This window comes from Calypte anna, chromosome 1 (genome assembly GCF_003957555.1).
Source record: "Calypte anna isolate BGI_N300 chromosome 1, bCalAnn1_v1.p, whole genome shotgun sequence".
NCBI lineage: Eukaryota > Metazoa > Chordata > Aves > Apodiformes > Trochilidae > Calypte > Calypte anna.
Window position 1 is genome coordinate 58559426 of NC_044244.1, and position 25272 is coordinate 58584697.

Sequence of the window (25272 nt, forward strand, 5' to 3'; positions counted from 1 at the left end):
AGCCAAGAGTTTTACACAGCACCAGCCTACAATTACACAAACTTAAGGCTTTTTCAAGAGGGATGCTTGTATTCTGTGTTCCATTAAAGGCATCTAACTCACAACATTAAAAAACAGTGTATAAATTGAGTGGGTTACAGGAAATAATCTTTGAAGTGGCACTGATCTGCCACAGAACTTAAAGAATGAAATAAAACTCAGTTTCAAAGATTGTGGGACTTAATTTCTTCATTTCACTGGTACCTGGAGCCAAACACAATCATGTTTCTGAATCGTGGAACTGACTTCAAAGGCTGCATTTTCAGACTGTTCGCATTATCGCAGTTGTGACATGCTCACCACAATGAAGAGACCAGAGCTGTGAGAATTAGTCCATAAACAAAAGAAAGAAAGAGAAAAGATGCCAGCAAAAAATGAAAAGCTAGCTCCCACATGCCTCAGGTTCATCTTTGAAGCTGATGTGTTTTGAAATATTCCATCCATTTTTCTATTACTTACATTTTACACAGATTATTTGCATCTTGGTTTCATTTGGACAACAAACACACTTTATTCAGCACCTCTGCTGAGTGCCTGTTGACCTTGAGTCTTCCCAGTTACTCAGCATTAGCAGTCAAACCCCTGCCCTGTCCAAAGCTCCTACCCAGGATGTCTTCATAGATGTTCTCCTCAGATAAAGTGCGTGTGAGGGCCAGCTTGGTCTGCGCGTACCAATCCACCCGTCCGTTCTCAGACGATGACTGCAGCAAGTCTTCAAACTCGTATGACTTCCTGCACCATTGATGGGAGAGGAGAAGGGGCACAGAGGAGAGTGATAGAGTTAAACAGCATTTATAAACAAATCACAGCTAATTCACTTCTCCAACATACCACACAGCTGGCAAAATTAATTACTGAGAACGCTTTGCAGCCTCATCCCCAACAAGGCATGAAAAACCAACACTGAGATTGGTTATTTTTATCAGCCACACAAATAACAGGATTTCAGGGGTGCTGTAGATAACCTGGGTTGTCATGGCAATTGTACACTGTGAAGATGCAAGCGTGAGGAGGAACATTATTCAATATGGCACAGAACCTCAAGGAATGAAAGGTCCTGTTTACAGCACAGATTCTACCCTTGGTAGGAATAGGGGATTCCCAAAACCAGCTCTCTTTGAGAGGTACAGGAAAGCTATACTCCACGCAGGTAGAAAGGATAAAACCAAGAAAGTGTCCACCACTAAAAAACCTGGAAAGTGACAGTTTTCCTTCCTGCACTCAAACCAGGAATTTTTAGGTGACAGTTTATGCAGAGCACATTAGAAACAGCCGCACATGTTATGCTCCCCACACCAAAAATGTGTGACAATCATGTGGGAGGAGAGAACAGGCAAGAGAGCACTCCAGAATAATATATACCCATCAGATACATTTAGAGGAACAGGTTTACTATGAAAAATGAAAACGTTGTGGTAGAATCTAGAGATTATCATTCCAGACCCTGTCCCAGACCAGCTGTACTAATTTTGTAACAGAACAGACTTTCTGCTAAAAAACCAAACCAAATACCTCAAACCCTTCAAATCTTGAGCTTGAAGGTTAAGCTATATAATACAGTGACCTTAAAGCCCAAATCTGCCATGACTTATCCCTTCAGTTATCCTGTGTTGTGCTGGCCGCTCATACATTCTCAGAGAGATGCCTGAGTGCTGGTTACAGCCAGCAAGGCACTTTGGGTATTATGAGTGATGAGGGAAGATCCCTCTCTCCCAGAGAAATATGGGAAGGCAGGACTCCACCATCAAGGCCAACACCTTTGTGAAACACAGTCCAAATACCTGTGGTCAGCGTTGTTCTTGTGCTTCCCACTCCAGAGTCTCCTGCTGACAGCTGATGGGGGAGGAGAGGAAGGTAGAGGAGGGGGAGGAATAGATGGCAGAGGGGGTAAATTTCTTTTATTCCTAACTGCTGGCACCCAGTCCTCTTCCCCCTCATGTTTGAAAGTCCGACGGGGCTTTGGTAGTGGGTTGATGAAAGGTTTCTTCTCTGGTACCCCTGGTTCTGTGTACACATTCTCCACCTTGCAGTCCTTTGATTTTGCATGAGAAGTTCTTACCTCTTCTAGAGTCCCAAAAATTGGCTCACTTATTTCAGAGTCTAAGCCAAGAAGCCTTTTGTTGAGCTCAGCACCACATATGCTCTCAGGGCCTTCAGGAGCAGTGTGTGCTTGCGCTGCCTTCTCCTGCAAGCACTGTGGGGAATAGTAAGTACCAGGCAACTGTGGCTGCAGCTCCGCTGAGCCATCTTTCAAGGCCTGCTCCAGCTTCTTGACCTGACTAAGCACTGAAAGATTTTCCTTATGGACCTCCCACTTCCCACCTTTCACCTCCTTGCATTTTCCAGGGCTGGGCTCCACTTCCTCATCCTTCTGTGCTTCCCCCTTCCGCTCTGCTGCCTGCCCTGTGCCTTTCTGAATTCCTGCTTTCCACTCGTTCTCTTTGCCGGCCCCTTTGCGCTCCAGTTCCCAATTTGTGAGTCTCTTGGTCTCCACTTTCCAAGGCACCGGTGTTTCTCCACTCATCTTCTCAGTTACACAGGGCACCTTGTGCTCCTCTTTTAGTCCCTGCTCCTCCTCTCTGCGAGGAGCAGGCTGTGTTTCCTTTTTCCCCTCCCATTCTGAAATTTTGTCCTTGATGCTGAAGGACTTATTCCTCAAACCAATCTTTCCAGGCGGGCGTATACTTGGAGTGCCTCCTATCTGTTTCCTGGCGATTTTACTGTTTTCTTTAACATTCAGATCCACAGATGGGTCACTGATGATCATTTTGGGACTAAGCATGTTCTGCTGAAAGCAGTCTATCCTTGGATCCAGCATCAAGTTCTCCAAGGCTCCCAGTGGGTTCTTCACCACAGAAGAAACTGGTTCAGTTTCAGCTGTTAGGCCCAGGGTGACAGAGGTACTTTCAGCACACCTCTCACTCAATAATCCACACAAAGGTCCTTCTAATTCCTTCACTGCTGCTATATTGTTTTTATCTGCAAGCTTGAGCCTACACAACAAAGACAAAAAAAAGGAAAAAGAAATATTCAACACCATTGCTCACCCTTGGTTTAGCCTACCAGCTCCACAAGCTCTACTCACAAAGCTGGTAACAGCAGAGTATGCCCAAACTAAGCACTTGGAAGATGGGCTTATGGGGGAGAACAATCAGAGAAAATTACTTCTAGCCACAACACAATGCTCTCCTCTCTTTATCATTACAACACAGTTTGAAATGAAGTCTTTCTCTGTGGCTGAAGTAGGTGACAGATGAGAGAGGTATTTTCTGTACCTCAGTCATGATGATACCAATGAAAGGTACACCATCATTTCTGTGTGTATGTGTGAGTTCAGAAGTGCAGTAGAGTTTTGGATATAGTCAGGACATTGAGCAGGTCCTGCACAAACAAATGCAAAATGATTCATTTGCAAACTATAGGAACATTGCTGCTGTTAAAACAGAGGAGAAAATACATGATTTGGCTGTAATTCCCCTAGTGCCTGCTCAGATAGTCTCCCCCCCGGTCCATCAAACGTTTACAAAATGCATATTAATGCACAAAGACTGCACTTTTATTACATTTCTATGGCCCTACCATCCCAGGCCTCACGTGTCCTTGGGCTCCCATGAACTCACAGTCACTCTTTAGGCCTAGACACATGACATAGCACCCAGACATCAGACTCAACACTCTCAGAGCAAAGGATTGAACATTTTTATTGTTTTGAGTCCAAACTGCATCAAAAATTCCTAACATATTTAGTCCAGGGATTTTGGGATTTCCAGGTGTATTACATTACAGTATCAATATGGTGACATTTTATTAATATAGTAAAAATCCAGCTGAACAATTATTCCAACATAAAATGCTTCTGAACCAAAGCACTTAGCTGTGTCTTTGGGGTTTGCTGGGCTTGGGAAGGAGCACCAGGACAACACAAGTTAGTTACTAGAATCAAAGTCCCTATTGTTATTTAAGCATGACTCCAAGATTGAGATTCAGCTCAGGAAATTGTTCTATCAGCTTAATATATCAAGTGTGCCTCTTCCAGAACTTAATGCCCTTGTAAGAGCATCCATGTGGATACCCTGCATGCTGGCAGGCCTTGAGCTTTATCCTGGAGTTAAGCAATGCTGGCAGCCATTGCAGACTCAGTTGTAGTGAAAACTGAGTCTGGGATGGGTTTCTGAGCAGAAATGGGACCCCAGCCAGATACTGTTCTTCCCTAGCCTCACAGATATTTAACTCCTGGCTGTCTTTGTGACAGCATCATGCATTGGTTAAGGAAAAACCTCATCCTTTCCTGGGGAGAGGCCATCACAGTGCCAGAGGTGGCCCTACTGCCCAGTAGGTTGGACATTAGGAAAAACCTGCAATGGGTGGGGACACCAGGGCTTATCTGAGGAGTCAGTCACTCGAGTCTGCAGTGCTGAAGTTTACAAGTACAGCTGGCTCAAACATTGACAGGGATACTATCAGCACAAATGGTCTTGCCTTGGGCAGACTTCTTCTAGCATGGTGAGTCTGGAACATAGCTAAAATGTTCCACATCCACAGCCCTGGATGGCAAAGAAACGACCTGAGACCTACAGAGGTGTGTTTTACCATGTGAGGACAGAGAGACAACGCAGGGCAGAGAGAATGTTTCCTTCCTCTGGTTTTCTTTCTGTTGGGGACAATAAACACAAGCAAAGCACCCCAGCACTAGAACATGGAAAGCTCTCACCTCTCAACAGACTTGCAGACACTGCTTTCAGACTTGCTGCTCACATCGGCCACCTTGCTAGCTGTCATCATGTCAGCACACAGCAGGGCAGCAGGTCACCTGCAGACAGACACAAGGAAGAGGCATTGCTTTCTGCTCAGCGTCCTTCTCTCTTCTGCAACACCCACCCACTCGCCCACCCATGTTTCTCAATAAAATCCAGAAGAGCAGAAGGAAGACCTGACAATTCCCTGAGGACAGCTTTGGTTTCCTCCTCTGAGAAATAGGAGAAGGGGTGATAACAGCATATCTCAGAGCTCACAAGTTTCGAAGGCAAAAATGATCTTTGACTCAGCATCAACTGCTGTAATGTGACTTGAATAAGGAACACATCTTATGAAAGATTTTATTATTACCAAAATCTCAGGGGATTTAGGGTCTTTTGCTCACAGAAGACTAAAACAAAAATTATTTTTAAATTATCTGTGTCAAAACCAGATGACCTAAGCAGTCTCTGTGAATGCAACACTGTCACAATGTCCCCAACCTGGGACAGAAAACAATGTGGGCTGAAGAGACACTGCACTGAAGTGACTGATTACCTTATATTTTTTCCTCTGGTGGGCCACTAGCTGCTGCTGATCTGCTTTCAGAGGATAACTCCTTGTGGGGGTAAGATAAATCAGCCACAAAAATGACTCATTCTTGTTTGCCTCATAATTTCTAACATTCATGGAGCAAGATTGTCTCTCTCTTCCCTTTGAGTATTGCTGCTACCCAGTCAATGCAGCAGGCCAGTCTCTCTTTTTATTGTCCCACAATACTTAAAGCATTAAATAAAAACTAAAGGAATTACTCTGTTACTGTGTAGCATCATCTCTTCACACTTCTCAGGGTGGTCTGCCTGCTCTCCAGCACTGCAATGACAACAGGCTCACCCAGCCAGATATTTGGAAAATCTGAAGACACTCAAATCTGTCCCCTTGTCTGGTCTGCCATATGCTGCCCCACCATGCCTAGCATTTGGCAACATGACCAGGTGTCTTGGGAAACTTAGTAGGTTGTCATTAGAAAAATAAAATACAACACACAACAGTAAGAAACAAAAGGATTAGGGGAAAAAAAAAAAAAAGACCAACAACCCAGTCTTGTTTGTTTGCAGTTTTCTCTCCCTCCTTTTATCCCACACTGGCAACGTTCCTGAGGCAAGGAGTGAACTCTGGGTCAACTCAATGTGTACACACTCAGGGCAGTTCATTGCTAACCATTTCATGGACTCTCCTACCCTAGACAATAAACCCCCTTGGCTTCTCTTCCTCGTTAGTAACTGGAACAAACACCCACTTCACTTAGAGTGAAGCCTTCCAACACTGTCAAGAAAATTTACCAGCCCAAGGAACAAAATCTATTCATCCATCCGTTAACTGTTATGGATTGAGAGTAATGAAAAACTAATGATCATTTGTGTCCCTGGCCAAAGAATGACTCACCCAGGCAGCCAAAGCAGATTCCTGCAAAGCTGCAACAGAGGCTGCTCTACACTTGGCTTACAACGTCCCCAGAGCAGGGAACATCTCTTCACTCACTGCTCATTTAGTTCCTTGCACAGCAGGGTCAGTGGCCAGAGCTCCTCGACACTGCCTTCAGCAGTAAGAAACACAACACCAGTGGGAGTGGGCATAGACACAACCCCTGTGGCTCTGCTGCCACACCAGATCTTCACTTGGGATGAGCTTCTCTTGTCCTGGTAAGATCACACAATTTCCCCATTAGGAAACTCCATCTCTCAGCCTTTTCCAACAGCCCCTTAACAACCACTGCCTTGAAAGAAAACATTTGGGTATGAGTGATTTCATACTGATGCTCAGCACTATCACAAACATAGCATACCTCCTGAGGGGATGCCAAAAAGAAGATGATACAGAGTAAGAGGTGCACTTGTTTCTTCATCTCTAGTGGATGGGACTGACTCCAGTGCCCTCAGGAAGCAGCTGGTGAGTGCTTCAAGGGAGTCTCCCATGAAAGAAGCACTGCTATGACCAGCAGATCAGCATGCCTTGGAGGCCAGAGGGACACTGTCCCCCAGGCTACCACATGTGACCGGAATAACCAAAACTCACACTAGGCAGATTAAAGAACAGGTCATGAACTTCCTAAGCAGCAACACCAGCAGAACCAGATGCTGCAATGTGACCAGAACCAGGAGGTACCTACCAACACAACCACTGACAAAACACGCTGCACAGGGTAGTAAAGCCATCTGTAGGTGGTACACAGATTATTGACCTTCACCCTTGAGCAGCAGGGTACACAGGGTATCCTCAGCATCACCCAGGGGATTACTGTAACGTGTGAGCTGGTCCTGCCAAACAGAGTAAACATTAATCCAAACACGTTGAAAGACATGAGGGGAAAAAGGAGTCACTTCCGGAATAAACCAGCATAAAATGATGAGGTAATTCCCCATCAGTCAAACAGGCAGCTAACAAGCTTGGGGCCACTCCCAAGACCAAATGAACTCCAAAGGTGATGGAATCATCTCTTCTGTTAATAAAGTCACCAGAAACACCTTGCAGGCCTGACCCACAGCCATTGCCACCTGACAAGAGGAAGCTGGGATGGCAGTAATGCACAGGAAAAGGTAGATCTTCTCTACTGAGGTTTGGCTCCAGAAGGCAAACTGAGTTAACATGACAGCTAAGGGTAAGGGGAGCTCCTGTTCCTCCCGTCTCCCCACATTTCTGCTATGATCAGCCATACACTACTCTGATTGTGAGCTGGCTCAGGCTGTCTTTGGAGCTCCTCTGTGACCTGCTATAGCTTACGGAGAGTTTTAGGCAAAGCAGTTAATGGAAAGGGTTCAATGTGCACTTGATCTGGTACAAGGGAGGTAATGAGACTGTGTGGACAGGAAGGAAAGGAGGGAAGTGGGGAGAGAGGATGAGAGAGTGTGCATACAGAAACTGGGAAGGGAAATCTGCCATTGCCTCAGAAGTGTTATGCAAAATGCTCTGCTTCCCTGCCTCACATGCAACATGAACAGGGTGCTACAAGCTACCTAGAAGAACCAAGTAGGGGTGAGTTCAGTTAGCAGGCAACCTGAAAAGAACATAAGTAGATACATCAAGTTGGTGCTTCTTGACTGACTGACTGACTGCTGCTTTCTTTAAAAACCAGACCAGAACTTTTTACTGGCAATGGGAGGCACAGCCCCACAGCAGCACAAGCACAGGGTCACCACTCGGGGCACATACATCCTGGAGCAACAAGGCCATAAAAGGGGAGAGAAGATGCTGAGCCCAATTTGGAGAGCCTCACCACTTCAATTTATTCAGTAATCCATGTCACTGTTTGGGGGAACAAAGCAGTCATCTGATACCGTTTCAAAATTAAACTGGGAAAGGAAGGACAGGGGAGGAGGTAGGAGGAAAGAGGGAGGAGAAGTTCTCAAACCTGTTGGCCGGACCCTGGGAAGGATGTGAAGTCTCCCAGCAGAAGCCTCTTGTTGTATCTCCCACATGCACCCGGCCTCACGATTCCCAGGGCCATGTGATAGAGGCTTCCTGCTACCCAGCAAAGCGAGACCTACCCCGACCTCTCTCTTCCAAACTGAGTTCCTGCCTGCTTTGTGTTTGCAAAGAGGCGTTTGTTTACTGATCTATCATTGGCATGCAGGAAACAGCCTTGAAATGAGCTGTAATCATGTCTCCAGCAATAGCTGTTTGGCTTTCTTCTAATTTAAGTTTTCCTCCTGCCAACCCCCCCCCCCCTCCCCTGATGCCCTCTTCCCCACTTCCAATAAATATGCTTTTGGAGTAGGCACATCTGGCTCAGGGCACTAGGCACTCACTACACAATGTTTACAGAGCAACTGGAGAATAGAAGAGGTGCTGAATATAGACACACTCCCACCCCCAAAAGGACAGAGAAGACTTTCAGAGGAATAGGAGCTAGACTCCTTCTGAGAGAGGAAGGAGGAAGAAAACCATTTTGCCCACTGCATTTGGTGCAGCCACCAGATGATGATGAAAGCCAGAGGAGAGCACCCAATGCCCTGCAGTCCATACCATCAGAAACACGGGCAGACAGTGAGCAGGTTACACATTTGGGGTCTGGCCTATAATAAAGCCAGGCAGTGATGGCCGCAAGCCTCCCAGGCCTCCCTTCTTTGCTATTTTGTTTGTGGGGAATAAAACATGAATACCTCAAAATGGGCTATGGTTTAGGGATGGATATTACCATTGCCGTGTGCTGGAGGCCATGTACCAAGATTTTCTTTGCTCTGTTTACTCTGCACCTCACACAAAAAGCAGATCCAAGTCTGTAACTGGATCCGAGCCACACCACTGGTGCATATAAACAATAAGGCTTCACAGCACCAGGAACGACCTGGAGTTGGCCAAACTCTCCTCCAAGATAAAAAGAAACATGCTGAGTTTAAAGCCCATGCATGCTTTTTTCTTGATGCTCATAGAAATGGTCTTTCCAGTTAATTTCATGAGGAACCCCAAGCATCCAGAAAAAGCCTGCACAACGTAACAATTCTCTGCTCCTATGCTTTACAGAACAAAGGATGCAACATACAGACAGCAGCAAAGAGACAACAATATATAACATACATATATAAAGAACAGGAAGGATGCCAAGAAGACAAAACATTAACAGGAAAATCATGAGTAAGGGGAAGCCAACAGTTAAAGTCTTCAAGGCTCCCTCCCCCAGCCCTAGCTCTGTTTAGAGCTCGTTTCCCTTTGGGGAAAGAAGCAGGCATGAGGATGTGTGCTTGTGCACGAACACACGCACACAGGGCACTGTGTAGCCAGCCACCCCCCTGGCATGGTCCCAGCACCAGACAGCAGCCCTGGGCCCAGCATTGACCATGCAGCCGTCCCAAGGCCCCCGTCAGCTGCAGAACCTCAGGGGCTGAGCCCAGGCAGAGCAGAGAGGACACCAGCCAAGTGGGGCTGCAGCTAGAATCAAGAAGAGCAATGCAACCGAAGAGCAGTGCCCTCAGCAAAAAGATACTTGCAGTGAGGAAGTCACTGACTCAAGGTGCTCAACACCAACCCAATGGCAAGGCAAAGGTTTACTGAAACTTGAGGTTAAGGTGTTTGACCCAAAGCTTCACCACACGTGCCATGAACCTTCCCTAGCACAGCAGTAACAGCTTCTCCTCACATGACTTCTATGAAATCTGCTTACTTCCTCTCCCAGTCAGCCCTGCAGATGAGTGCACCTCAACGTCTGGGAGGATGGGCCACATTCTTAGCAGCAGGGCCTCTCAGCAGCATTCAGTGAAAGGAGTATTTGGCCTACGCATAAGAAAACACTTTTTTACTGTGAGAGTGACTGAGCATCAGAGAGGTGGTGGAGGCTTTACCCTGCCTCTGCTGCACTGCCATGGTGTGCTGGGCATAATTAGTTTGGGGCAAGGTGAGCTGTCACCTCTTTGTTGGCACTGTGGAGGCTGAAGACAGTAGCAGCAGGATCATTCAACTCATCATTGAGGGCATGGTCTTAAGTTGTGCCGGGGGAGGTTTAGGTTGGATATTAGAAAGAATTTATTTACGGAGAGGGTGATCAGACATTGGAATGGGCTGCCCAGGGAAGTAGTGGATTCTCCATCCCTGGAGATATTTAAAAAGAGACTGGATGTGGCACTCAGTGCCATGGTCTGGTAACTGCAGCGGTAGTGGATCAAGGATTGGACTTGATGATCTCAGAGGTCCCTTCCAACCCAGCCAATTCTATGATTCTATGATCACCATGATAGTAGGATTCTAATTGCAGAAAGACAGGCACAAATGATTTATTAAAGGAAAGAAAAGTAGGAAAAAACTTATGTAAAAGAAACAGGATAATTTTACATAAACATATCCACAAAGTACCGATGACTGGGAAGTGATACACTTCTACAGTATCTTTTAGAGCCAGATCCCACAGAGTCTCCTACCCCCTTCACCCGACTCTCTCCTAACTTTTCCCTTTGATCTATCATACCTTGCACACAGGGCTTACAAGGGGGTCAGGAGAATCCCATGTGTCAAAACAAACTGTATTTTCAAAAACCCCAAGTGGAATCAACATACTACAACCTCTCTCTTTGTCCATCCACCCCATGTCAGAGGAACAATGCTGCAATGCAAGGAATGCAGAAACTCACAGGGATAGTGTTCAGCTGTGTGCAGAAAAGCTGTGGTAAGATATGTCTTTAATTTTATTATATAATTCATTCTACTGACCTTCTCCCTAAGCCCACAGAACAAACCCTTCCTGATTTAAAGGATTACTAAGTTTAAAAGAGCTGCTCTGCTTCTCCCTTTTCCTGGGCCTCCACTCCTCCCTAGTCTGCCAGTAACATGGTCTCATCCCTGTCCTTGGTAAAGGACATGCCTGATCAGATCTATCATTGCCATTGACTAAGGATGTGCCTACTTCTTCCTCCCTTCTTGCTCCTGCTTCCTTTGTATCAGCTTCAATACTTGGAAAGGCCCTTGCTGAGCTAGCAAGGGCTGGAGCTAGTCCAACTTGCTAAACCAGCAAAAAAATAAAATAGGGGGTAAAGCAAAGAAGTTTTCTTCTCAGATCGTGACATCAGTAATCAGACAATGAGTGTGATGAGCACTGAAGGATGTGGAAGGCAGGGGATGAAATCATATTGCTGAGACAGATTCACTGAATACTTTGCTTTCTCTTCACCGTTTCCCTTCAAGGACATTGGCAGCTCACCACATAAGCATATAAATGGCAAACTAGGTTGCACATCCTACAGGCAAAACTACAATTCACTTTTAGTAAAAGGACAAGCAAGAGTTCTTTTTTCAGACTGCTCCAGCTGCAAACCCCACTGCCTTCACAAGTAGCCATGGGGCCAGCCCCACAGCCTTGCATCTGGCACCCAGGCCAGGGAACACACAGCTGGCTGAAGATGGCAGAAACTGCTTCCAAGGTTTGCCCAACATCATGGAAGGACAAGCGAGGAGGCTCCTGGCCATTTCTCCTGCTTTACCTGACAAATTAAGCAAGGAACACCTGCGGGCACCCATTTCACTCATTCCATTATTCTGATGTGCCTCCAGAGCAGGGCTTTCCAGCAGCACAAGCAGACACCTGTGCCCACCCAGCCAAGCCTGAGCACTGCAGTGCATGTGAGTGGAACACACGACTGAAACAGCATGGACAGCCATAAATGCAGCACTTCTCAGTTTCTGAGTGCTCCATTTCACCCAGACAAAAACTTCATTCAGAGAACACAAATGAAGTTTCAGCTTTGGGTTCGCTGGTTTGGTTTAAGGGCAAACAAAAGAAAATCCCACTGGAGTCCCATGGTGTGGGACAACACAGTGTTACCAAGATAGATTCTTTGGTTTCACCTCAGGGACCTCTGGCACCTGAGTTAGTGGAACAGCAGGTAATAGCAGCAGATCTTGGAAGAAGATGGGACAGAAGCTCTGCCAGGGGTTTTACACATACTCGCCAGGGGCATGGGGACCCTCAAGAACCACAGTCTCTATTCCAGGCTTTGGAAGGAAGCAGGCTCTGGAGAGACACCGTTATTTTTAACTTTGTCCTCTGTCCTCTCACCTCCTCACACTAGAACTTTGTTCCATACAGTCTTCTTCATCCACCTGATAACAGTCCTTGCTTCTTGGGTCTCCCGTTGCCCAGACAGCCCAGGTTTAATTCTCTGAGGACTCTACTCAAATCCCAGTTTCCTCACCCACTGCTAATCTCACGTTCCTCCCACTATCAGCAATTTCAGCCAGGTCCTCTCTGCTCCTCTCCGGTACCATTTCCTTGTATACCTCTATTTCCAGAGTTGTCCTGTCAAATAATTGCTTAGCCAGTCCTCCTTTATCCATAGCTCAACCAAATATCTTCCCTTCATACTAAGGACTTCCTGGGATGGCTCCTAGCTGCACTCTTCCTTGTCTTACTTTCCTTCCAGCCCCCCAGCCCTGCCTCAGCTTCCTCACCCATGCCTGACCAGCAGGAACAACCTTCCCTCCACACTTCCAAACTCAGGAGGCCTCCACCACCCAATCTACTATATTAAAAGCTCCTTCCCTACAGATCCCAGTTTTGGGTTTTGTCACATGCCCCCAGCCTAGTCTCACCAAAACAAAGCCATCTGGTACCTCCTTTCTGGACAACCTTACAGGGCAGAACTTGAGGAGCTTGCACATTTCCCCAAGTTTTAGATTGATTACAGCTCTCCCCTGGATAACAAACATCCCAAACTCATGGATACAGCTTCTGCATGCCCACAGTGACAATACTTGCCCCACATGAATGATCTGCACCTACACATTTAAGACACTGGACTCCATACATGCATTTCCATTGTGACTATCCTGAGTTGACACCACACTTCTCCCTCACTGCATACCCACACATGCGCACTGTAGCAATTATTACTTTACAAGCAGAATGACTAAATCTTTATGTCCAAATCGCTGACCTTGACTAGGACCAAGAATCTCTTCTTTCTTTCCTTCCTAGACCAGGCTTTGCCTCTTCTGGATACGAGTAAATTAAGTTGTTTCAGCCTCCTTTCTGCTTCAGTGCCAGGATATTCAATGGCACAACAGAGAACAACTCCTGGTATTCTAATCCACTATTCCTGGGTAGAGATTTACAGGGAGGTCCTCCTAAACCCCAGAAATCTGTACCTCTGGTAAGGAGGTCAGCCTTTGACTCTGAGCTGAAGATGGCACATATCCATTCACATATGACTACCAGGTTGAGGCTTTATTCCAGGACCAGCATTAGGATTGGGTTGGCAACAAGGTTCTGCCTGGAAAGAAACTAACCCTCAGCAGCTGAAAGAGGGGAGGCAGCAGGACCTCCTGTGAGAAATACTGGTGGGTCACCCAGGGTCTCAATCCCATCCTTAAACCAATCCCTGTTCTTCAGGAAAGCAGCTGGACCCTTGGGACACTACCCTCACCTTCTGTCCATTACTTCTCTCCACCACCCACTTGCTGAAGGTTGTAGGTGAAACTCCACAGGGATAGCACCAGGGTCACCCATCTGCTACAGAGAGCTGGACGGACAGCACATTTGGTAACAACTTAAGTAATGAAGATTTTAGCTACTAAAATAAAAAACCTCTCCTGACCATTTTCTTCCCATAGAACCTTGGAAGAGTTAAGGTTGAAATAACATGGGAGTGACAAAGTACAAATTCACAGTCCAAACAGCATATAACATGTCTGTTTCAAAGCATAAGATTCATCTTAGAAAGAAAATAAAAGTCTGATGCACTTTCTAATGCAGTGGAAAGAGCAATTTTTTCCCCCCTAGCTTCACTCTTTGAAACAGCAGAAACACTTTGGCCAAAGGCTTTCAAAAGTAATTCAGCCAGTGGGAAATGCTCAGCATGGAAAACTGATGAATGAAACAAAAAAATTTTACCTGAAGGCAAAAACTGAAACTAGGGTCTCACAATGTGAATTGTCTTCTGTTGAAGGTGGGGCTCGCTGCACACACTAGTATTAAGCTTGTCCCCACATTTCCTATTGTCTTATTTTGCCTTTGTTACTCCCACTAAACACATAAAAGAAGAAAAAAACCAAATCCAAGTGTATTCAACATCCCTCCAGTTTCCTTCAGGCAACCACACCCTCAGCTGGAAAACAGCATTTCCAGGGTTAGTAGTGGGATGTTACATGACCATGTCAAACAAACAAGCTATGTTCTTCTTTTAATTCACTGCTCACAGGAACAGTTTAAGTCTTGCATGTACAGAAAGTAAATACTGTTATTCTTTGTGGTGGCAAGTATGGTTTGTATTACTGCTTAGAGACATGATAAGTCTTCACTCCTGCAGGTACTGAAAAAGACATATTTTCAACTATTAAGAGAAAAATCACATGGGAAGGAAGAGAAAGATTCAGTATTTCCTATCTGGCTGCTAAAATTAAGTGCAATTACAATCTTTAGTGGAATTACATGTTTCAGGCTAAGCTTCCTATAGAAACCAAAACCCTGTGAAGGCAGAAACAGAGGACAGCTCTTCTGTGAGGGTTCTTGGCAATATTAGATCATCTCCTTGTGTTTCAGATCTAGCATTAGCACATGTGTGCAGGTGGTTGGGTTGCTCAGACCTTTTCAAAGTGGGATAATATTTACTTATGCTTTGCATAAATAAATACGAAAGATGAAAATTCAGCTCCTTTCAGTCAAGGCTGAAGAAGACATTAATGGTGGATCCTGTGTTACTGAAGCAAACATGAGCTTGTTGATGACATCAGTGTAGTCAGCGTTTCATATCTGTTTTCTTTGGCTTTGAAATTACCCACACACAAGACGACAGCAGTCAATACAGAATAAACCAGAAGAAATACAGAGCAGATGTACATGAACAGACACTTGCCAGAAGAACAGCCTACCAGCCACACAGAGGGGCAGGATTCCTTGAAAATGCAGAGGAACTGGTTTCAGTTCCCAACAAGGATGAAACTAAGTTGACAAATAATTTCAGTGCAGTTGACTGGTATAGATACTTTCCCTCCTTCGATAGGAATGCTATGTTACAAATAAAACAGTAAATCACTTCTAGTAGTGTAAAGAGTTGGAAAGAATTCAAGGTTGTTATTAAGCCTATAAGACATCCAAACATTTGACAGCATAGGAAACAACCTGACTAAAATATAACACTCAGCTCATGAACCACACTGGAATTAATTTTCGATGTGGTAAGATAACCTCTGCTATTCTAGCATAAACAGGACTCAAAGAGGTCTCTTCGAGGACCAATTCTGCAAAGAGCTTCCTGGCAGGAAGACAAATTGTCTCACATTCAGAAAGGAAATGAGAGCATTAAAATGAATAACTACAACTTCTTCCAAAATAAGTTATCAGGGAAGACAAGCGGAGCCTCAGCAAATCTCTCCTTCAGTGGCCTTCACCCTGCGGGATGCACTTTTGCCCCTCCTGATGAGGATTTAGCACAGTTTCCTGAAGTGTCCATCACCACAACCTTGGGGCACCATCTGCTCATCCCTGATCATGGTGTGCTCCAGACCTTGCTGTACCAGGTCCAAGTCCATGACCTGCCTTTACATAAAGCATCACCTTCCAAGCTCAAGCAAAAAGTCACTTGTATTTTGCTTTTGATTTCGGAGATCCCACTTCCCCCCCGACTTACTCGACCTCCTCCTTCCTCCCTCCCTTACTCCCCCACATATCTCAGCTACCACAAACGCAGGATCTGCTTACTGCAGATCTTATTCTTTATCAAAATCTTTCAACCACAATGCAGCACACCACCCTCCTCTTAAAATTTCCTCAGCGGAGAGCAGGGCCAGGCAGCACGTGAGCCACCAAAGACTTTACACATCACCAGGAGGAAACTTGCCCGGTTCCAAAACAGAAATTAAAAAAAAACCTCTGCAGAGAGGGCTTGCATTTATTTATTTTTCCAGGAGGAAAGCTGCTCCCTGTGGGTGTGTGCGTGCGTGCATGTGTTTGTCAGGACAATAGAAAAAAGGACAGTGGAGCGGGGCTGCCAGGAAACAGTCGGCCATCTGCCCGAGTGGAGAGCAGTTTTTCCTTTTCTTTTGTACCGAGAGGAATGTAGCTGAGAGCCGCCATCCGCCCGCGCTGGGAGGAAATCTGAGAGCCTCAGCTCTGCCAGGGAGAGGAAGCGTGGGGGAGGGAGCCAGCCCAGGCCGTGTGGTTAAGCGGTCATTGCACTCATGGTCAATAAAAGTGGTGAAAAAAACCCACCCGAACCGAAACCCCAAATCCCGGGGGGGGGGGGGAATCGCTCTTCCTCCTCCACCCTTTCACTCGACCGGTCCCCTACTCTCTGCCTCCCAGGCACCGGGAGGGGATCCTGAGCACAGGAACCGCCGAAGGGTTCGGCAGAGGAGCCAAGCGTCAAGGCAGTGGACCAAGGAAACACAGGGGGTTTCTTCTGCGCTGTTCTCACCGCCACTCCTGGACAAGAAAGCAAAACCAAATCACCTCACATTGCCACGTTGCTCAGCTGCCCGCGACCCTCTCAGCACCCAGACATTTAGCAACCCGAGCACAAAAAAGCATGGGGAGGGACCCTTTGTTCTTTGGCTCCCCAACCCACCAGACAAGGACAGAACATAGTAAGTCCATCCATAACCATCCATCCATTTTCCCCTTTGATACAGGGATACAGGGCTTTGGTACAGCTTCTGAGTATGAAAAAAAAAACAAACCAACAACAATGCAGCAGGGGAAAATAAAATCTGATTGTTCCCTTGTACGGTCAGCCAAGAATTCAGCAAGACACTACAATGTGCTTGGTGGCACATCCTGCTTCCAACTTTGTGGCAGAAAAGCCCTGAGGAAATAAATTAATAAATAAAAGAAAGGTAAAACTTGCAGAACTGACTACAAGACTTCAAAGTTTAAGACCCATTTTCAAAACTGAGGATCAGGCTTTTTTTAAAAAAAACATAGAAGTAGCTAACATTTTCAAAGACCTCTGAGCATGCATTCCTTTTTCACTGATTGCAACAGGAGACACTGTCTAGGCATTGCTGGAAAAACTGAGAAAACATCTATCTGTATCTTTGTGCACCTTGTACATACCTTGCGGACTCTGACAAGGTGTTCAAGGGAGCTGGCTGAACTTGATGATGAGGGAGATGTCTGAGATAACAGGTCACAACCCTCAAAAAAAGCACTTCCAGAAGAACTCACTCATCCAGACATGACCTAAAGAGCTTCCTCACATCCTGACAGCTTGGAAGATGGACAAACTGACCCAGTGATGCTCTGCACCCAAGTGCACCCAAGCCAGATCTGGACTGCCACTTATGCATCCCAGTCCCTTTCAGAAACAAGACTCAGGTTTCCACATTCTACTGTGACTACTTAAACATTCTGCCTCTCATAAAAACAAAACCATCACTGTAAGCACAGTGTGGGACCTGAAGCCAGTGCCCTGGCTGTTTCTCTCTCGGCTGCATAAGAGACAATGGGGAAAAGTAGAAAAAAGAAAGATACCTGATATAATTTTTTTTTTCACCATGAGGTCTGTAAGAGATCTATGTATGAGATCTATATATAAGATCTATTCACTGGAATAGTCCTGCAGTCTCCATCACTTAAGAGCAAATTGGACAAAGCCCTGAGCAACCTTGTCTGAGCTCAAGCCTGAAGCTGCTTTCTGCAAGAGACTGGAGTAGAGACTTCTTATAATCCACTCCAACCTGGATTATCCTATAATAAACTGTCATTAATTAGATGTAAAAGAAGAAAGATGAAGTTTATTTTTAGTTTCTCTTTGGTTTGGTTTTTTTTTGGTCTTGTTTCCCAAAAAAATGTAAAACCCACTCCCTGTCAAAATGCTATTAGTAGGTGCCTTTTCTTCCTTAAGAGATACTTTTTTGCCTCTCATCTCTTAAAACTCTCCTACTGATCAGATAGAAAACAGTAAAAAAATGACTGCTAAAACAAGATATACAATTATGCAATCTTTATCACACTTTGGTCTTTTGTCATGTTTCTCTAGGGCCCAACAAACTTCAACAGTTCAGTGAAAACTATTAGGGAGGCCATGAACCCACCAGTAAAGCTGCCTTGGGAAATACTGATGTGTGCTAAATTCTCATTATTAGAAAAAGAAAATATTTTTTTCTCAAATTCATTCCACTTTCAGAGAGACCAGGGTACAATTTCTTCAAAAGCTTAAAGTTATTTCATAACTACATTTTTTAAAATGCCCAAACTGAGAAATCTGAAAGCATTTATTTGTTTGTTTTTTCTGAAAGATTTTTTTGGCTTTCTTATGGTAGAAAACCTAGAAACTGGAGCCATCAAACAGGCACGTAGTTTTCACTACTGTCTTCCAAGGGATGTGCTAAAGGCAATAGATACTCCAGGGGACTGCAATGTCCATTGTTTACTTTCTTTCATATATATTGAACTGTTTGACAACGGAGCAGAAGCAGAGCACCCACATTCGATTTCCTCCACCAAGCCCTTATCTCATGACTGAAGCAGAGCTCTTCTTACAGAAACTTCCAACCCTGAGAACATGCATCCAAGTTTTGTATTCCAGAGTAACCACAAAGGCATACTCCACCCAAGATGTTTGAATGTTGTCCTGGCCTGGGCCCCGATACTGTTTATTGTGCACAGGAAAACTCATTACTACAAAGGAGCCAGCACTGAATGCGTTTCACAAGGGCGCCTTTTACAGGACCCAGAACAAAATATCAAAGTAGGAGACTTCTGGAGTCAAACTCTTTGCGGAAGCCCCTGTTTCCTGAACTATTCAATAAACACCATCCCCTTTCATCTTAAATGCTCATGAACATCTCATTTCTAGCCCAATAAGAGCCAAAATCCTAGCGCTACTGAGGGCGTTGGTTTGACTCCAGTGACGATGCTGTGGCTTGCATTTCACCCACTGAACTCTTCACATCCATCTCATTTCTGCTCCTCACCTATAGATACCCAAGGAGAGCCCCATAAAACCTTTCTGCAAGGGTCAATTCTTACAGGTTCTCATACAATGTTAAAAGAAAAAGTTTCCTGCAGGGTGGCATATGAGGTCTCTCACAATAGATCACCAGCATTAGGACAAAAGTGACCTTACAAGTACAACACTGATGATACACAGGTTCCTCTGTGATGTTGCTATCTCCCCTGCCCCCAAAAGACCAGAATTACACACCCAGCTCTAATGGCTGGGCTCTGAGAAGAAAATGTTTTTGTCTCTGCAGAAGATGCTGATTGTAACAAATGCACATGTTCTCTAGATTAGATACCCTATGATACACTTAAGACAGATACTCCACCAGAACCACCTGCTTTATGCAAAGGTAGAAGCTGCACTATGCTGTTTCAATTATCCATGCCTGAAAACAATGGATCTTTTGATAAGTGTGATTTTCTTCATTGAAAAGAGAATTTCTACAGATGTTACTGGCAAACTAAAGCTAATCTGGATCTTTTAGGGAAAATTCCCCAAACATTTTATTCAGTTAGAAGTGCAAGAAGAATTTATGTAATGCTATAATTATTTTACTTCTTGGCTGGTAAGTAAAAGTTTTGCCATTCTTCTTCCCATCCCTTCCAAACATGTAACAACTCAAATGTTCACATGGGATAGCATATACTTGACAAAAATCTGTCATCCTCTTCTCCAAGTGGTTTCACTGCATTCATATTAAAAAGAAAAATAAGGCAGAGGAAAAACTTCAGCACTAGCAAGAGGTTAGGAAGAAGTAATTATTACTTATAAGCCTTCCCAAGCTAAAGGAGTAACAGAGATGCATTGTATTGTAAATATCATATAAAACTAAGAAATCACTTTAGACTTTATTCATAAGAATTTGACTTTTGATGACAGGTATAAATAGTGATTACTAAGAAATCACTCCTACTTCTGGTTGTAGGCATAGCAAGACTGACTTTTCAAAGTAGCATACACTGAGATAAAAGTAAGTTTATATTGCAAATATGCTTCCAGATACCTCAGATGAACATAGTTTTCTATGCAGGAACTAAACTGCAATAATGGGCCAATCCATCTCATCCGTGTACACATCACTGTGCTCCATCGATGTACCACTGAGTTATGCTGACCCTGCAAAGCTAAAGAAAAGTTGTGTGATACAGTCTCCTGCTTAATTCTGCACCCAAGGATTTCATGGCAAGTCACATCAAAATCTTCTCCTTTGCAAAATATTCACAGGTTTTGTTTCGTTTTTTTTTAAAAAAAAAAAGAAAAAAAGTTACACATGCAACAGAGACAGCAGAACGACTGAACTTCTTCAGTCCTTCAGGAAAAAATAATAGGCTGGTGATTAACTGTTTTCAGGCTTTTCTGAAAATTTCTTTTTACTTAAAAATAGAATGAAAGAAAACTCAACATAATCCAAAGTCAAGCTTCTTTTTTCAAAAAGCAGATCTTTACCAGGAGGCTGAAGTACAAATAAAATGCTACTGTTGAATTCATCCAAAGAGGGCAACAAAGCTGGTGAAAAGACTGGAAGGTATGTCCTGTGTGGAGACGTTAAGGACTTCAGGTTTGTTGAGTTTGGAGAAAAGGAGGCTGAGGAACTACCTCACTGCTCTTTGCAGCTTCCTAAGGAGAGGATGTGGAGATGGAGGTGCTGATCTCTTCTCTCTGGTACACGGTGACAGGACACGTAGAAATTATTCAAAGCTATGCCAGAGAAGGTTCAGCCTGGTCATTAAAAAGCATTTCTTTACCAAGAGGGTGGTCAGACACTGAAACAGACTTCCCAGAGATGTGGTTGATGTCTCTGGTCAGGTCTGGCTGATCATAGAATCATAGAATTGGCTGGGTTGGAAAGGACCTCAGAGATCATCGAGTCCAACCCTTTTACCACCGTTGCGGTTTCTAGACTATGGCACTGAGTGCCACATCAAGTCTCTTTTTAAATAGCTCCAGAGATGGAGAATCCACTACTTCCCTGGGCAGCCCATTCCAATGCCGGATCACTCTCTCCGTAAAGAAATTCTTTCTAATATCTAACCTAAATTTCCCCTGGCACAACTTAAGACCATGCCCTCTTGTCTTGTTGAAAGTCGTCTGGCAAAAGAGACCAACGTCCACCCGGTTACAACCTCCTTTCAGGGAGTTGTAGACAGCGATGAGGTCTCCCCTGAGCCTCCTCTTCTCCAGACTGAACAGCCCCAGAATAGGTCAGGCAGTTGGAGTAGTTGTACGACCTTTCCAACTGAAGCATTGCTATTGCTATTCCTATTGTTATTCCTATTGTTATTCCTGTTCTATTCACAACAACAATAATCATCATCATCAAATGGAAGCTTGTCTTGAGCATGGAAGAGCAAAGGGACTGGGATTGGTGTATGAAAATAGTTTGGTTTGAAGAATAGAAAACCTACAACTTTTATTCCTGCAGCGATTGCTGGTCAGAGTTGAAGTCCTTCAGTGCTCTGACAGGGCATATCCTCTCTTTCTGATAATGTTTCCAGATTCCTCTGGATCAGAAAAAAAAAATTTACCACATGCAAGCAAATATTAAACAAGTGGGACATGAAGCAATATATTACATGTCAGAATAAATTAGTTTTAAAAAATCCAGCCTCATCAAATTCTGACAGAATTTTATCACAGTTGTGGCTTTCAGAAATGATCCGATCCTGTTTTTCCTTGAAACGCACCCAAAAGTGTCTTTCTCTGACTAGCAGAGGAATTCAGGAATTTAACAGGGTAAAACTTGGTTTCCCACTGAATATGTGTATGCTAAACCATCCTATAAGGGAAGTTTCCTACTGTGAAAACAAGAGGATACCAATGGGGCAAGCTTTAGCGCAGACTAAGTGGCAATAACTTTCAGTATTCCTCACCAATACAAGGACTGTTGTATGCGAGAGGTGACTCTATGGCAAAACTTCAGTTTGGAGCCACTCACAGTACTTTCAGGTGACTGAGACAGAAATCTAATGCAGAAAATTGTTATCACGTGTTGGTTTCCCAGTAGGAAGCTTTTCAGTCCTTTCTCAAGAGTTTGACAAAGCTAGAAAATGGCAGCCAGCTAGATCAGGGCTTCTTACCTCAGCTGGAAAAGGCTCAATACCTTACACATCTATTTTCAGTAAGAAATTAGCTTGCAGAATTTGACTACAGATTGCTGCACATACAGCCTAGTATGTCAAGGCAGGGGAAAACAGACTCCCAATTACAGTCTGATCCCAAGCTCCCTGAATTCATGGAGAAGTTCCCATAGACTTCCGTAGACTGTGAAGGATGCCTCAGGGTGTGGTTTTGGTCGGATTTTGATTTCTAAAGTGCTACATGTGCTGGAGATTATATCCCTCTCAACTGCAGCAAGAGGCATTTATTTCCTTTTACTCTTGTGCCACTCAAAACTCTGCATAAACTAAGACTCGATTCCTACTACCTAAGAGAAAAGGTGAAGCCTATTATTCACAGTATGCTTTGCAGCTGAAGCACATTTTTGCTTGTGGAAAACTCATCCATCTTCTTGGGGGGGTGTGTGTGAACATTTTTAAAGGAAAAGCTTCATTGTCTGAAAAGTCTCGGGGAGCTCTTTTTAATTTAGCAAGGTGCTGCTGGGAGAGCAAACTCCTATTTATGAAGTCCCCTCATGGTGCCCTGTGAAATTTGCCATTTCCCTCCGTGACAGCCAGCACTATCTATCATGAGAACATAATCCCCTAGGACAGAAGACCCGAGCCCCTTTGCTGCTCTCCTCTGCAAACAGATGTGTGCACGTTCCCCAGCTCTCTAAGTCATGGCCAGCTTTTGGCAAAGAACTTCAGCAGCTGCACATCTGCAGAGGGGAAAGCTTTCAGCAAAAAATACAGAGGGGGAATCTCATCCTCCCCCTTCCTGCAAAGCAAACTCAGCATTTGTTTCTCTCCAGATGACACTCTGATGGGTTGATTTAATCATTCACATATGCATGCCCAGTCACAATGCTAGCAAAATACCAGGGCTCTGACAGCATCTCACCTGAACTGCTCACAGTAACACAGCAAGAACTCCATATGAAACCTCGCAGGATATTAAGGGGAAAGCAAGATTCAAGGACACCGCTGATAGAAAATGATTCTCCTAAATGCAGCTGGGTGTGTGAAAGACCACTTGTGATGAGGAAAGCACCTAAGCAGGTGTTTAATTTTAAGCCTATGCTCAAAGCCCACTGTCTTCAATTAGACTACACAAATTCCAGTCCAAACTTCCCTGAGCAGGAATGATGTACAGCACTGGGAGCTGAAGTGCTCTGATGGGTGGATTTAAGCACGTGCCTAGGCCTGCACGTCTGCTTAAATAATTTGCCAAACTGAGGACACTGTACAGAATATTTAAGTAGAGCAGGATCACAGAAATGCTTCACCACTTGGATTCCCGAAATTTCATGAAAACACAGAGCATCTAAAATTATTATTATTATGGTTTCAAAGAGCACTAAGTCTTTGCCCTCTAGAATAGTCTCTCTGGTGGACTGCCAGAGCTCCAAGTAAGTTTCTGGAAACACACCTTAAGTGCCTGAACTTGGTCAGAAGCCATTTGCTCTGGGGACCAGGAGTCCCAGTGCCTGGCAGGGTCCCACCCAGAACTCTTTTATCCACTTCCAAGTGAGGTGGTACCTTTCCTCACTTAAGCTGCCGCTAACCATCATCAGTTCTCAACATTTCAAATGTCTGAGCCAGATTTTCAAATTAGCAGAGAGCCAAGCTTTTCTGACTGCTTTTCTGAAGCCAGATTTTCTGCTAGGCTGTCTCCAGCACAGATATCTAAGGCAACACCCTTCCATACAAGGTCAGCACTCTGTATGCTGAATTTTTCAGCGATTCTGTTTACGTACCATGACGCCTCATGAGGAGCTGAGCACAGGAAAATACAGCTACCAGCATCTACTTAGAGAACCTATCTTTACACCAGTCTCAATCCAGATCAATAGCTTTCTGCTTTATATGTGCTAGAAGGAACAAGACCAGTGAAAGACAACTCCGTCAGCATTTGCAATACTGTTTTGCAAAGATGAGACAATACTTGCTGCAGCTAAAGGATGCCCCTCCAATTGCTTAACCAGCAACATCTGCTTTATTAGTGGCACAACAGTAGGAACTCATAACCCCTACTTCAGGCATCATAGATAGAGCCAAACAACAGCTAACTTACCTGTCTACCTTCCTTCCTTTTGCCTTTTACTCTGATCTTCCATCACACATCTCAAAATGATCCATGCCCCATACCCACACTCCTAGATCAGACCTCAGCAGCACTGCATGTGAAGCCAACTGTGTGAAGAGCCCAGGGGACAGCCATGCCCCTCTGTTAGAGGTTTTTCACTGTGTTGGTGCTTTCATTTTAATTCCCTCTGCTTCTGGGCCCCTCTCCATCTCTTGCCCCTCCCATCTCACTCTCTCTGCTCATGAGGACAGAGTTTCCATCCTGGCTGTGGGCCAGCACACGCATGGGCAAAGGCAGTGCTCAGGAAAAGCCATCTTCTGCTCCCATTCATCACATAAACACTGCTGATTCCCAGCCTGGGAGCACAGAGCTCACAGCAAGATTTGGCTCTGGTGCAGGGGGAATGAGGACCAGCAGACTCCTGCTTGGGCTGAACACAGCGGTCTGGCCACAGGGACCCCTGCTCCCAGTGAGCAACCTGAGGCTTCACACCAACCACCCATGAGTTGCTCAGTAAAGGACCACGTGAGTACTGAGTGCAGTTTGGGGCAGCACAATATAAAAAAAGACATCAAGCTTTTGCAGAGCATCCAAAGGAGAACCATGAGGATGGTGAAGGTCTGGAAGGGATAACATGAGAAGCTGCTGAGGTCACCTGGATTGAAAAGGAGGCTGAGGGGTGACCTCATAGCAGTCTATGGTTTCCTCACAGGGGAAGAGATGGGGCAGATTCTGATTTTTTCACTCCTGTGACCAACGACAGGACTCAGGGAAATGGCAGAAAGCTGAATCAGGGGAGGTTTAGGTTAGATATCAGGAAAAGGTTTTTCATCCAGAGGATGGCCAAACATTGGAACAAGTTCCCCAGGCAAGTGACCACAGCACCAAGCCT

General features: G+C 44.8%; 1 protein-coding gene across 3 annotated transcripts in view; it reads right to left on the reverse strand.

Moving 5' to 3' along the window:
* Window positions 1–25272, reverse strand: part of DENND2A (DENN domain containing 2A) — a 59338-nt gene that overhangs the window by 29271 nt on the left and 4795 nt on the right. For all 3 annotated transcript variants that reach the window (XM_030452631.1, XM_030452622.1, XM_030452639.1), the window contains exons 2-4: window positions 4751–4849; window positions 1821–3032; window positions 644–771 (exon numbers count right to left, since the gene is read on the reverse strand). In XM_030452631.1, the coding sequence (XP_030308491.1) occupies window positions 644–771; window positions 1821–3032; window positions 4751–4821 (1411 nt within the window). In that variant the 5' untranslated portion in view covers window positions 4822–4849. The remainder of the gene's footprint in view (window positions 1–643; window positions 772–1820; window positions 3033–4750; window positions 4850–25272) is intronic.